Below are 12,584 nucleotides of genomic sequence, written 5' to 3'. Positions count from 1 at the left end.
ATTTCTAAAATATCAAAGAGTAATTGAAAATTCTCACATACATCGAGTATACAATACCAGATACCATTCTTTATCACCTTCTACAAGTACTTACTTTCAATCTCCTTAATCTTCATTTCCCAGGGTATGCAGGCTGTCTTAAAATTCTCAAAATCCCTTTGAAATTTCATCCATTTCTGAAAAGGTCACAGAGGAAAAAATATAAGCATCTGAGCGTCTGCATGCCCACCCCTCGTCAGTCTCTTGGGACCCCATGGGAAATGGAAGGAGTTACTGATAGTTAACTGATATTTTCTACCGCAACAAATAGCGCTGCTAGCTCTGTGTGGGGACTGCCTGGGGAAAAAATGGGTGTTTTAACCATTTCTGCTTTGAAATTGAAAAAGTGATGATGCTGGCTCAGGCCAGAGCTCTGTCTATCCCTTATCTAAGAGCAGTCAAAAGCGGTACCTGCAGAAGAGGATAAGTGCATGCAATACTGCTAAGTTCCCTCCTGGATGCCAATTTTTTTCCGCTAAGGCAGATGGGGTTATTATGTATTTTATATTAGAAACTGTATATAATATTATATATATAAAAACATATTTATATTTTATATTATATATTTCATAACACCTTTGATGAATTTTCTTGCCACAGACTTTCCCTGCTACTCCTTGAGCCAATGTAACCCCTTAATGATGCACAGTATCCTTTGGCAAAGAGCACTGCAGCAAAAGCACTAATTTATGAAGAACCATCTCTTTTGTTGGTTTTGAATGTGGCTCCTACTGGCTTTATTTGAAGCCTCTACTTCTTCCATGAGAATAATGATTAAATAATCCCTTCCTTTCATCTCATTCATTTTTGAAAATTATTTCTGAGAATTTAATTTGTTCTCTCCTTTGCTATTCAAAATCCAGATCTGGAGCTCCAGCTGTGTTATTTAATTGCAACTACTCTAACCAATGTTTTATCTATTGGATAAGAATAATTTTATAATTGAGCTTCTTGTGCGCAGCTGAGTTTGAAAGCCTAATTATTTTTTGTGGACATTAATGCTGATTGAATGTGACTTCACAAAAATGTGTAGTCACAAAAATGTGACAGTTGCCTGCAGAAGAGACAGTTGAGCTAAGGGTAAACCTGACCACAGCAAGTAGTCCTGCCAAATATTATTCTTAGGGTGTTTCTGCATAGCATTTTAGTTTGGAGCAGGAGCATGCTTTTGAAAGGAATCCCAACTTACTACACTTTGCTTTGCTTTGCATTGCAGAGTGGTGTCTGAGCATAAAACTGAGCCAAAAGACGAGCTCTAGAGAAGTGCGCTAATCCACATTAGCTGGGACTGGACAGTCCATGGGACCACATCAGACTTGCCCCGAGGCAGTAAACCTGCCAGGATGCATGTAGTGCAGCCTCTGCGTCCTCAGCAGCAGTTGCTCGGCCCTTCTATTTTGCTCCTGCTGAGCCATGTGGCATGCTGTGCAGGCACAGCCCTGCAGCGTTGGCTCAAGGGAGACACTGCCAGCCTTTCTGCTGAGAGGGGAAAGGCACTTTCTGACCCTTCACGACAGGCTGGCTCAAGGAAAACTTGGCTTGTGAAATGGCTTTGGATCCGCTCCACAGCAGAAAGCCAATGTACACCCGTATGAAATTAAACTCACAAAAAAAGTTGACATTTGTCTAGATGATAAGTCTCAAAGAAACTGTGGGTTTGCATTGGAAATTCTGTCATGGGATAGCAATAGAAAAAAGGGTTAAAATGCAAATAAAGACAGTGAACTTTATTTGGAAAGATGTGGACATATGGCAATATCTACAACAAGCTCTCTGTCTGGATTACATGAAATTAATGAAATAATATATTTACCTTGGTCATCATCACTTTGTACGCGTAGAACTTTTTTCCTTTTCCTTTCCCAAGGGCACCTTCAAACTTTTCAACAAAAAGCTGAGCTTCTCTGGGAAATGACGGCAAAAGAGAGATACAGATGATGTGATGGCAAACAGTATTTTGGCTCTGCCACTGAAATGTAACTTTTTGGTGTGTCCTAACCCCTCCCCCATCACAGATTCTTGTGTAGCACTGTTCCTTAGCAATGTGCAGCAATGTGCAGCAAAAAAAAGCTCTGAGATGTTGTGTTTCACAGAAGACTAATCATGTGTGGTGCAAACAGAAAAAGCAACTTGAGTCACTCTTCTAACTCAAATGTATTTGCTGACATCCAGTTAATGCTATCTGCTATTTGTAGTTCCGGTGTATTTCATTTAAAGTCCAACTACTGTCCATTTGTGCCACTTACAAACTGTTATCTATTCTTTGGGCCACTGGTTCTTGTCCATCTACCTAACAGAAATTACTTTTCATTTTTTATTTTGGAGACGTATACATACTTAAAGGCCTGGTTTCCCTGTGTCTACCCTTCTCGAGACCAGATTTAATTCAATCCTTCAGAATTTCTGCATATATCATCTTTAGCTGTACCATCCTCAACCATTTCTTGTATATGTGGTCCCCAAAAGAATAATTTTTCCGTATAAAGATATGGAAATGAAATAATACCCTAGTGATTGAAACATGAAAGGCAGATTTTTTTAAATCAATTTTAAAATGCATGGTGTCCATGCATTAAAATAATAAACAGATAAGGTCAAGAATATACTAATATTTTTTCCATTCCATTGTCTCTCTATGAAGAAAATGTGCCTTAAAGGCCACATGTTCTGATCTAAAGCACTGGAAAATAAAGTAAGGTTTCTTAACACTGAACGTATGCATCAGAGTAAACACTTTACCATCAAGTGAGATTATTGCAAAACATTGTATATCATATTAGTTATCACACTAAGAGCTTGGGGGAAAGTGGACAATTAGAAAAGTGTTAATTGTGATACACATCTTTCTAGAAGCTATGCGAATAAGTTCACTGAGTGAAATTAATTATCATGATTATATCTGCATCCCACAGATTTAAGTCACGTGAGCAAGTGCAAAGATTGTGTCAAACTGCAAAACCAGAAAATGACATGACATTCCCGAGACGATACAATATAAAGCTGCAGAATCCATCATTCACTCTCCAGGAGCCCTCTGAGCGCAGAGGCGCTCTGTCACCTTCTGTAGTTCACACCTTCACCACGCCGGGGAGGCACCAGCTTGAGAGTCGGCTCTTCTCACCTCCCCAAGCGGTCGGCATGCCTTTGCCACCAGCCGAGTCCCAGTTTGCATCTTTGAGGATGCAGGCTGGCAGAAGTGAAGAGGTGCACGCTGCAACAGGGATCCCAAGCCAGCCATCCTTTTTTTTTTTTTTTTAAACGTAGCACAAGGCACACACATTCAGATGGAAAAATAAAACACCTCACCACCACCACCACCGCCATCACGTACCCCATCACTTCACTGCTTCAAAAGTGTTCTTCAGTAACCAAATCAGTGTCTATTAAGGCTTTAGATCCCTTATTCTGCATTTTGTTCTTCCAGATCATGTGTCTTCTGGATTTTGAAGTCTAATCTTTCTGTGCTTTAGCTAACTTCATTTGACACTGACTAAGTCCTTAGCTTTTTCCTTTGAGGCTGTCCCCTGAGCACTTCAGAGATTTTCACGCTCAGCACTAACATCTCATCCTTTCATTTTGATTCTCAGAAAATCTCCTCTTAAATTCTAGCTGTCTCAAATAACTGAGAGAAAATGGATTCTTCTAGCTTCAGAAAAACAGTGCTCAAGAGTCCCATTCCAATCTATGTCCTCAAGGTTTAAAATCTTGCGCTGTCTGGAGAGATGTAAGGCAGTCCTAACAGCAGATGGCAGCTTCCTCATAAACTCAGTAGCCAGCAGTGAAGCAGTACCACAAAAAGAGCCAGAATAAGCTGGGCTTGTACCAGTTCCCCAAATAATCATATCACATTTTTGACTTAAGAAGTAAGAGGAAAATCTTCTACCGATCTCTTCTGTCACTAGGTGAGCCAAATTCTGGAACTGTTTCATGAAAAATTACTGAAACCAAAACCTACAGATCCATAGAAAACCTGTTCTTCCAGTTACTGATTACACATAGATTTGTTGCAGAATATCAAGATTTTCTCCAAAAAAAAGTTTTTTAACTGAAACAGTAAGTTAGAAATTCAGGAGGATAATATTAAAGCAACCATTAGCACACAATGAATCCTCCGCAATGGTTATGGCATTTTGTATCTGTAGCTGAACACAGAAGTTCTCGTCAAATAAGTATCCTCTGCTATAAAATTAAGCTAAGGCCCAGAACAAGAAGGAATTTTCCCCGGTAAAAATCATTAAGAATTTACTTTCAAATTTCTTTCAAATTTCAATTTATTTAGCCAAAATTTTCACTTAGTAAGTAAAATATAGCACATGCTATGGGACATTATTATGCAGTCAAAAGAAATGTGTAGTTATTTTGTAAAATGGAGAAGAGTGGAAGTCCCTTGTCTGTGTTAAAAAAAATATAAGTCTTACCTTTTCTCGCGTGTGGTGGATTTCTTTTTCCCAATGACTTTGTAAAGAGCATTTTCATACCAGAGGCTATGAGGCTAACCACCCCATACAAGCACATAGAGGAGTTATGTGCCCCACAGCAGCCTATCCACTAGCTGCAGCCATGAATATTTGCATGAGTAATTTACAGTTCTTATTTAATTGGTAGTTAAATGCAAATTTCAGTAACAATTTGATTCTATGAAAAACTCCCACTGGAGTTTTAATGAAATATATGAAAAGCAAATTTATGGCAGATGTAGGGCTTGAAAGAAAGACTATGGGTAATGAGGCAGAGAATGTGCAATGAGGTACAAGGCAGTATACGGGAAGTGTTACTACTAGATGGTGCTGGAGTCGTCAGACTGAATGTGTTTGCCTTCCCTCCTTCGTCCTTTCTTCCCTCTGCAGCATGTTAGTCCCACCAACATGTTGCTCCTGACTTCTCTGATTTGTAGGTTAAGGAAAACTTTTCCTCATTTTTGCTTAAGCTTCCTGGCTTTAAAAGTTCAGCAACCACACAGCAGTATTCACTCAGGGAACGGGCTGGCAATGACCTTTCCGTGTCTGTGACATGTACTCTTTTTTGTTAAATATAATCCAGTATGTTATTTAACTCAGCTTTATACCTTGAAATCTAAAATAAAAAAAAGACTCTATTTGTACATCTCTGTAGACTTTTACCAAACTTTGTCCTTTCCTCCATTGCTTTTGTGCTAAAATTAAAATATGGAAGGCAAGGGTAAAGATCAAGCAATGAAAAGTAGTCTTAAACAAGTAGTCCTATTTTAGAAGCCTCAACAACAATCAAAAACGATGCACATATATATGCACACCTGCTTGGAAGTAATGCAACTCTGCTAACATGAGGACGTGTCAAAAACAACACAGACAGACAAAACCAAGCTTTGTAATCACTGGTATCATGTGTTATAGGTAAATTATCTATATCACAAGGTAGGCCAAAGTGTACCCCGTTAGCTAACTGTGAATTTAAAGAAGCCTCAGAGAAACCTTATTAATTGAATTACCGACACAAGGAACCAATAAATGTTGCATGGGGCCAGGCATTATTGTCCCAGAGAAGCCTGAGTTAATTATTAATAGTAGGTGTGGAGTTACAGCTTCCAAAGTGCTAGGTGTACCATACTTTGACCATTTCAGCATTGCAGAGGGAGGATGAATTACAGCTCTCAGAGGCTGTTGCTAATGAATAGGATTCAAGTGGATTGCTCACATTTTTCAGTAACAGTTCAGGAAGGTTTCAGTCTCCAAGATCTAAAAACTCATTAAAAAGAAATGTCATATTAATATTGATCACCCAGGGCTTCTCCAAGTCTTAAAAAGATCGGCTAAAAACTGATCGCAAAACAACCATTGCCAGGCAGGGGCTCACTTGAAAAGCAGTTCAGTGGTAATAATGGGCAAATTATAGTGTTATTTAATACCCAGCTGGCCTCGGGGACTGCCACACTGGCGTCAGGGACTGCCGGTATGTTCACAGTAAAACAACTGAAATATAGATACACTTGAGTATAAAGACAATATACAAAGAGGAGAAATTTCCTCCATCTCACAAAGGCACCTTATCGGTCTTTGTTTTTTGTATATTTACAGAATATTCTGTTTTCATTTGATCTGTTTTGGTGGATAACCCGAGTTCTGTAATAAAACAAATGGCACTAAAGAAAAATATTTAAAAATCATTGTACTGAATTCTGTCCCTGACCGATGAAGAAGAGATTACTCCCTGCATTATTTAGAAAAACAAAAAAACTCCTTCTAGGTCTCTTTATAGTCTGTATTTAATTGGGAGTCCTTTAAAGAGCATAAGCCTGACATTTGACTGCCTTCTTTTTCATAACACTATTTTGTTTGTTTTGACAGTTTCCTAATAGGCCTGTGGTATAGCTCTAAACTGAGGCTGCTGTTAGCACTTTTCTGGGTCCTAGGTACAATTATCTGATTACATGGTAACTTAATAGACTTTGTTAGTAGATATAAACTGGATGACTGTTAATCACCCTTCCTATTTCATAGCACAAACCTTTATGTAAAATGTGGAGTGTACTAAGAAGGAAATAAGATTAGTAACAAGAGCCAAACACAGTAGCACTTTCGCTTCACATCTGTGCAAAACCCATCTTGAAGAAGCCCAGAAAGGGACACAGTCCCCCAGAGCAGACCCTCAGCTTTCTCTGGAGCTTTTCCTACTTACAGCAGCTGAAGCTGTGGCCCCAAGGGTTTTTTTCTTTTGCGCCATTTTCTAATCCAGAAAATGTCTTAATAATTTAACTCTCTCTCTCTGAATCTCCTACTGGTAAGAGATGATTGATGGCCATTACCAGTTAATGGCTCTTCAACTAATTTTGCACTGGTGTAGGTAACCAGTTTCAAGAGGAAGTGTGCACTAGATATCATCTCCCGCAGTAAGAGCATAAGAGCAGTACTGACAAACCCTGCAAACCAGTGGGAGGAAAAAGGGAAGAGCCAGAACACCCTTCTAAAGAAGAGCATTTTTCTATGAAAATGGAAAAAGCAGGGCTCCAGCATGGACTCTTGAGTCCTTTGCTCGCAGCTTGACACGTTTATGATTAGGGGCCAGGGGACGTGATGCCGGTTTCCATATGACACCATCTCATGCCTCTCCTTGCCTTTGCCTCCCTCCTTTCCCTCCTCAGGACCTGCAAGGATCTCAGCGTGGTGTCGCCGGTGGGATTGGAGCTTGCGAGGACAGAGGTCCCCTCTTTGCAAACCACAAGGGGAACAGCTGCCCCAGAGGCTTATCCTCGCTCGCAGGTCTTCAGAGAATAATCAGAGGCTATCTGAAATGCGTCTTCTAGATGCAGGGATGTAAATTAGAAATTAGAGCTGATCTAATTTTGCGGTGCAGGTCGAATAAGAGTGCCATTTCAGCAATGAGTGTTTAAGTCAGGTTTCAACAGAAGGCATTTTCTACAAAGCAACTAGTTCAGCAGCTGTGTTCTAAAATTAATTACTGATTCACACATTTCAGAACAAAAGAATGAGGGAAAAGATTAACTTTTTTACAAAGCAGTCACTGGACTTGAGTAGAAATTAGCTTTCCCATACTGTACCAAAAGAAAAAAAAAACCCTCCCTCAGGAAAATCCAAAACATTTAATTTCACATTTACTTACCTCTTTAAAAAATAATAATTTTACTATAGTTGGTCTACATTTGCACAAGAAAGTGGTTTTGAATCAGAAGAATAAGGGGATTTTTTGGTCTTGAAAATGCTTAAACAAAATGCTTCAACAGTTTTAAATTTCTTAATTATTTTTTAAGTGGTCCACTTAGTGAAAATTAAACTTTTCCCTAAAACAGTTGTCTTTGACAAATTAGCATTTTCTGATGAATAATATCTAGACAAGAAAAGTCCTTAACAGCCCTATTAATCACTTTTCAAATAATGTGAGAAATATTTTTATTTTTTCTCTTATTTTGCCATGAATATGTAATGAATTCTTAAGCATTCCTTGGGAGGTTTTTTTCCCCTTTTTTGGGAAAATATAGGTGCTAATTGAGAACAGATATGGAAGTGGGATTTGGTTCATAACAAAGGGCATTCCTCAAAATGCTGAGGAGAAACTTTCTCCAATGAAGCATCTCTTTTTGTAGAAGCTGGAAGACAAAGAATAGGAAAGTTTGTTCTTCTATCTTTAAAGCCTTCCTTGCCTTGTGCACATCCCATAGTACTCAAACATTTGCCCAGATGAAGAAGGGGATGATACAGGGAAAGAGTAACTAATAATAATTTGTGACCAAAACCTTCAAGAGTAAGAAACAACTGAGGAGCTTAAGACACTTTAAGCCATTTATGCCTGTTTTTCATATATACAGGAATAACGCTAGTCTATCAGCCTGATTCCATGTTAACTGTTAACTAAATTCCTTTAATCCAAAACAAATTTACAGATATCCAAACTGCACCAAAACAGGAGCTTCTGTGTTGTTGTAACTATACTCATAATAAAGCAGCCACTGCTATAAGAATGTTAGTTCTTAGATTTTAAGAAGCATAAATACACAAGGTCTTTTGCTGTAACTCATCAGACTCAGGCTCCAAAGAGCCAGTTATGAAAACAGGACTTTAGAAAACATAGTCTATATCTGTATTATAGTACCTAAATGATTGGTTTTGATTTTTTGATATTTTCAAAGGTTGTGAGCACTCACAAGTTCCATGATTTTCACCTAAGATGCAAAACATAGGTTTAAAAACTCAATTCACAGCACACTTGTTTGAAAATGTGACTGAATATTAATTTTTCTTTTATCGTTTTTACTTCAGCACTTTGTTGGATTTGTTTGTTTTTGTCTGTCAAGATATGCATGACTCTATACAGAACTGTGACAGTCTAAAATGGGATTGTCTAGCATAAATGGTGACTATTTTTGGAATGTTATTTGATAGAGCTACATAGCAATAAATGTAATTCTTCAGTTAATAAAAGCAGATTCAAAATAAGAAGCCAATCTGAAGAACTGTCATTTCCTTTTGGAATACAAATTTTTCTAGGGCAAATAAGCTACTAAAGTGCTTCTAAGCCTACTTCAAAGCGAGATGTAGCAAAGTATAGAAAAACCTATTGTTTTGCAAAACCTCCAGAGAGTACATTGATGCAGGTTTTGCACTAACATAAACCTTCTGATGTGAGCAAATAAAATTGAATGCAAGTCTAGTCACTGAGTTAGATTTGCAGAAATCTAAGAATTTAAAAGTTGGTTAAGCTAATGCACATGCAGATGAAATTGCTGCCCATGCTAAATATACGAGGACAACTTAATACTAATTATTAAGAGAGAAATGATTTTCAGTTATTGAGCAGATAATAAGGGTGTGATTTTGAAAACCTGCTGTTGGTTTAACTGTGAAAGCCCACCTCAGAGTATAAAAAAAGCTGTCTAGCACAGTAGTTCAGCAGTCACTGAGGCTGACTAGAAGCACTTACCCAACCACAAACATTTCACAGTAACATTGATTTTTAAGGCCAGAATGGACTGACACTCTTCCTTTCTCAAACCATGAGGGGATCTGTAGAAGTGCATTGAGGGTCTCCTAATTCAAGCATGGATCTAGTGGCTGAGCTAATTATGTCATGTAAAATGTACACCTCTGATTTAAAGACCTTTGTCTGAACTAAATCAACACTGTCCCTAAAGAAGTTGCTATAATTTACCTTCACCATAAACGCATGCCACTTGTCTTTGAACACTTTTTTGTAACATCATAAAAGCAAACTGAGAGAATCAGCTGATGTCAATGCTAGAATAGGAAAACAACTATAAAAGTAGAAGCTCTGTTCATAATAAAGATACAACTGTAAAAATTTTATTTTATGCTGGTGAGGATCCTATAATTATAGACTGTGAAAAATAAAGTAATTCTTACTTAGTTATCTCACCTGCTTATCTAATTTTCCTGCAATTTCTCTCATCTTTACCATATTTTCTTTTTACGTCTGCTGCGTACTGCGTTCTTTTGCTCTATTTCTCCTTTTTTCACAACATACATTCCATTTCCTCGTTAGTATCACCTCCAGAAAATCACTTTACCTTCCAGAGAAAAAAAAATCACAGACCTTCCACGCTGCATTTTCCCATCACTGTTGATTCAGCTTCTGTTATGGTCCCTCTTCCCATTATGTTTGTGTTTTCTATCTATATTGAAAACTCTCCGGAGCAGGGATCATCTTTCCTCTGTTAGTTGTGTCTAACAAAATACAGTCATATCTTTTGCTGGTGTTTGGCCAGTACCACAGTGACTGCTGAACTATATAAAACAGATGAGCATAGCAGCCCTTGCAAAAGAATACATTTCTGTACATTAGCCCAGTTTCCTGTGCCCTAGTGGATTTGCTAGGGCAAAAGATGGTTTCACATGTGGCATACCTAAAAAAGTACAAGATGTCAAGCTCAGTTTCTAATAGAAAAAAGGTTTGTTTTTTCCATAAATTCAAAATAAATCTGTTCTTTCCCCAGGAAGGTTAAGACAGAAGGGAAAATCCTCCCTTCCCATCCCAGTAATCTGGAGTTACTGTTGAAATTGAACATTTTGCTTGCATCAGATCTAGTATAAACTTATCAGCTGAAGAAAATGAAAGCTTTTGCTGGTGCGTGTGATGGAAACCTAAAAGAAAGATCTAAGTTTTTCGTATTTGATTTCAGGTCTGCAGAGATGAAAAAAGCATTGGTCTGCAATACTACTTAAATGCGCTTTCTCTGAAAGCGCATAGTGGGAAAGAAGTAGAGATCAGAAATGACTTGAAGTTAATTGTGTCAGTAGAGCTAGAAATAAAGCGCAAGTTCAAGAGAAAAGTGCACAGAGTAAATCAGGATGGCAAATATTCATCATGAAAGCCAAACCATACTTCAGGACAGACAGCTTCTTTTTCATCTTCCATGGCTTGTTTCGTAGCGTGGCAATTAACTTCTTTTTTTCTTCTACCTCTTCTTTCAGCTTGGTCAATTCCTCCTCTGTAATCGGCTCCTCCTCAGAATCAGAATCAGAGCTGCAAGGAAAAACAGGGGGAAAACAGTCACTAAAGCTCTGGAGGAACAGAAGTTTTCCTTGATGTATGCACTTCGTGCTAATTCTTGTCATCTCTAAGACCTAAGTGTCCTCCCTGCTGCTCAGAAGGGAGGATGGAGTTCCTAGACTGGCTGGAAATAACAGGGTAAAAGGCAGAGCCGCACAGCGAGTGCCGTACGGCAGAGCCCCAGCTGAACCAGCATCACATCCGTAGCGATCCCATCTCAGACAGAGATTGGGCAGCCCTTTTGGAGACATGTCTGACAGCTGATGACTGCTCCTATAGGAGCAACCAGCCTCCTCAGAGTTTAGCCCAAACTCAGAGTGTGGGCAAATGAGGACGCTGTAACTGTAGCACTTAAAATTAAGTTATCCACCCCTCTTCACCATGCCTCAAGAGAGAAGAGATACCACAACCGCCACGAAGATGCATTTAAACCGGATGAAAGCCCATGGCTGTCTCCTCTAATCAAGGCACTAACATTTCAGAGCTGGGAAAAGTTCAAAGCCACATTGCAGAGCAGCTGCCACATGTCCTAGTGCTGTTAGTAAGCAGAGGCAACAGTAATGGCATCTCCAGATGTGTTTTGTTTACAAGATGAACATATTATTCAAGCACTGATTTTTAGCATCAATGAAAAATCATGTTGACTGAGGCAATGTCTACTTTCCTAAAACCTATGCAGATCTTTTTTTCTGTGAGCAATCTTATAATGGCAGCAAATCAACAGCAACAGGTGTTTCCTCTTTTTATGCCAGCTAACAGGAAAGCAATAAAAAAGAAATCATTAGACTCCAACTTCCTGCCCTAAAAAGCTGACAGAGATGCCTACAACTAACCAAGCTCTTAGCGAAAACAACCATTCTGATGTGCTTTTATTTGTTTTTTAGGGGGTTGTTTTGTTTTGCCCTTTTTTCTGTTTAGAATGTTTGAAAATGTACTCCATTTTTTTGGAAACAGTTTTAACAGTTTTCCATTTTTTAATTGTTTTGGGAATAGTTCATTCAAACTTTATCAAGCTAGCAGTTTTCAGACAGTTTTGCTTACAATTTGTCTTTTTGAGTGTTTGATATTCAAAACCTGATGTCTGAGCTGAATGATTAGTTACCTAAGTCACCTGATAATACGGCTTATGTGCTCCAGATAACTAAGGAATTATAAACTTCTGCTTCTGTCAAAACAGATAACACAGTAAAAGATTTCAGTATTTTAAAAGATATGTCTGGAATGTGTTTTCTGCTACCAAAAGGCCTTGTCAGCAAGAATGTTCATAAAAAAAGTCAAAACAACCAAATACGATAAAAGCAAAATTCTTTTTGCAGTACATCAAAATATAAACTTCTCATTGTTCATCTATCTTTAGCTTTGGAAAATAGATATACTTTCAGCAAATGCTACAGGGAAAGAGTTTAAAAACTCCAGGCACACAGGAGTAAGTTGGCGGAGGAAAGAAAGATACTCATGTTTATCAAATGGCCTCCTACTAAAGACTCAAAAGTGGTTTGTTGAAGAGACTGGCACGTTAAAAAGTTGAAATCATCAGCCATAAAATT

At 38.3% G+C, this 12,584-nt stretch overlaps 1 protein-coding gene across 1 annotated transcript in view; it reads right to left on the bottom strand.

Moving 5' to 3' along the window:
* TMC1 (transmembrane channel like 1) overlaps positions 1-12,584 on the bottom strand; it is a 77,026-nt gene that overhangs the window by 47,149 nt on the left and 17,293 nt on the right. Inside the window, exons 4-6 of the mRNA XM_068927938.1 lie at positions 10,870-11,010; positions 1,853-1,943; positions 95-176 (exon numbers count right to left, since the gene is read on the bottom strand). Coding sequence (XP_068784039.1) covers positions 95-176; positions 1,853-1,943; positions 10,870-11,010 — 314 coding nt within the window. The remainder of the gene's footprint in view (positions 1-94; positions 177-1,852; positions 1,944-10,869; positions 11,011-12,584) is intronic.

Source organism: Struthio camelus, chromosome Z, assembly GCF_040807025.1.
Source record: "Struthio camelus isolate bStrCam1 chromosome Z, bStrCam1.hap1, whole genome shotgun sequence".
In the NCBI taxonomy this organism is placed as follows: domain Eukaryota; kingdom Metazoa; phylum Chordata; class Aves; order Struthioniformes; family Struthionidae; genus Struthio; species Struthio camelus.
Note: the sequence above shows the minus strand (reverse complement) of the source record. Positions and strands in the feature narration are given on the sequence as shown.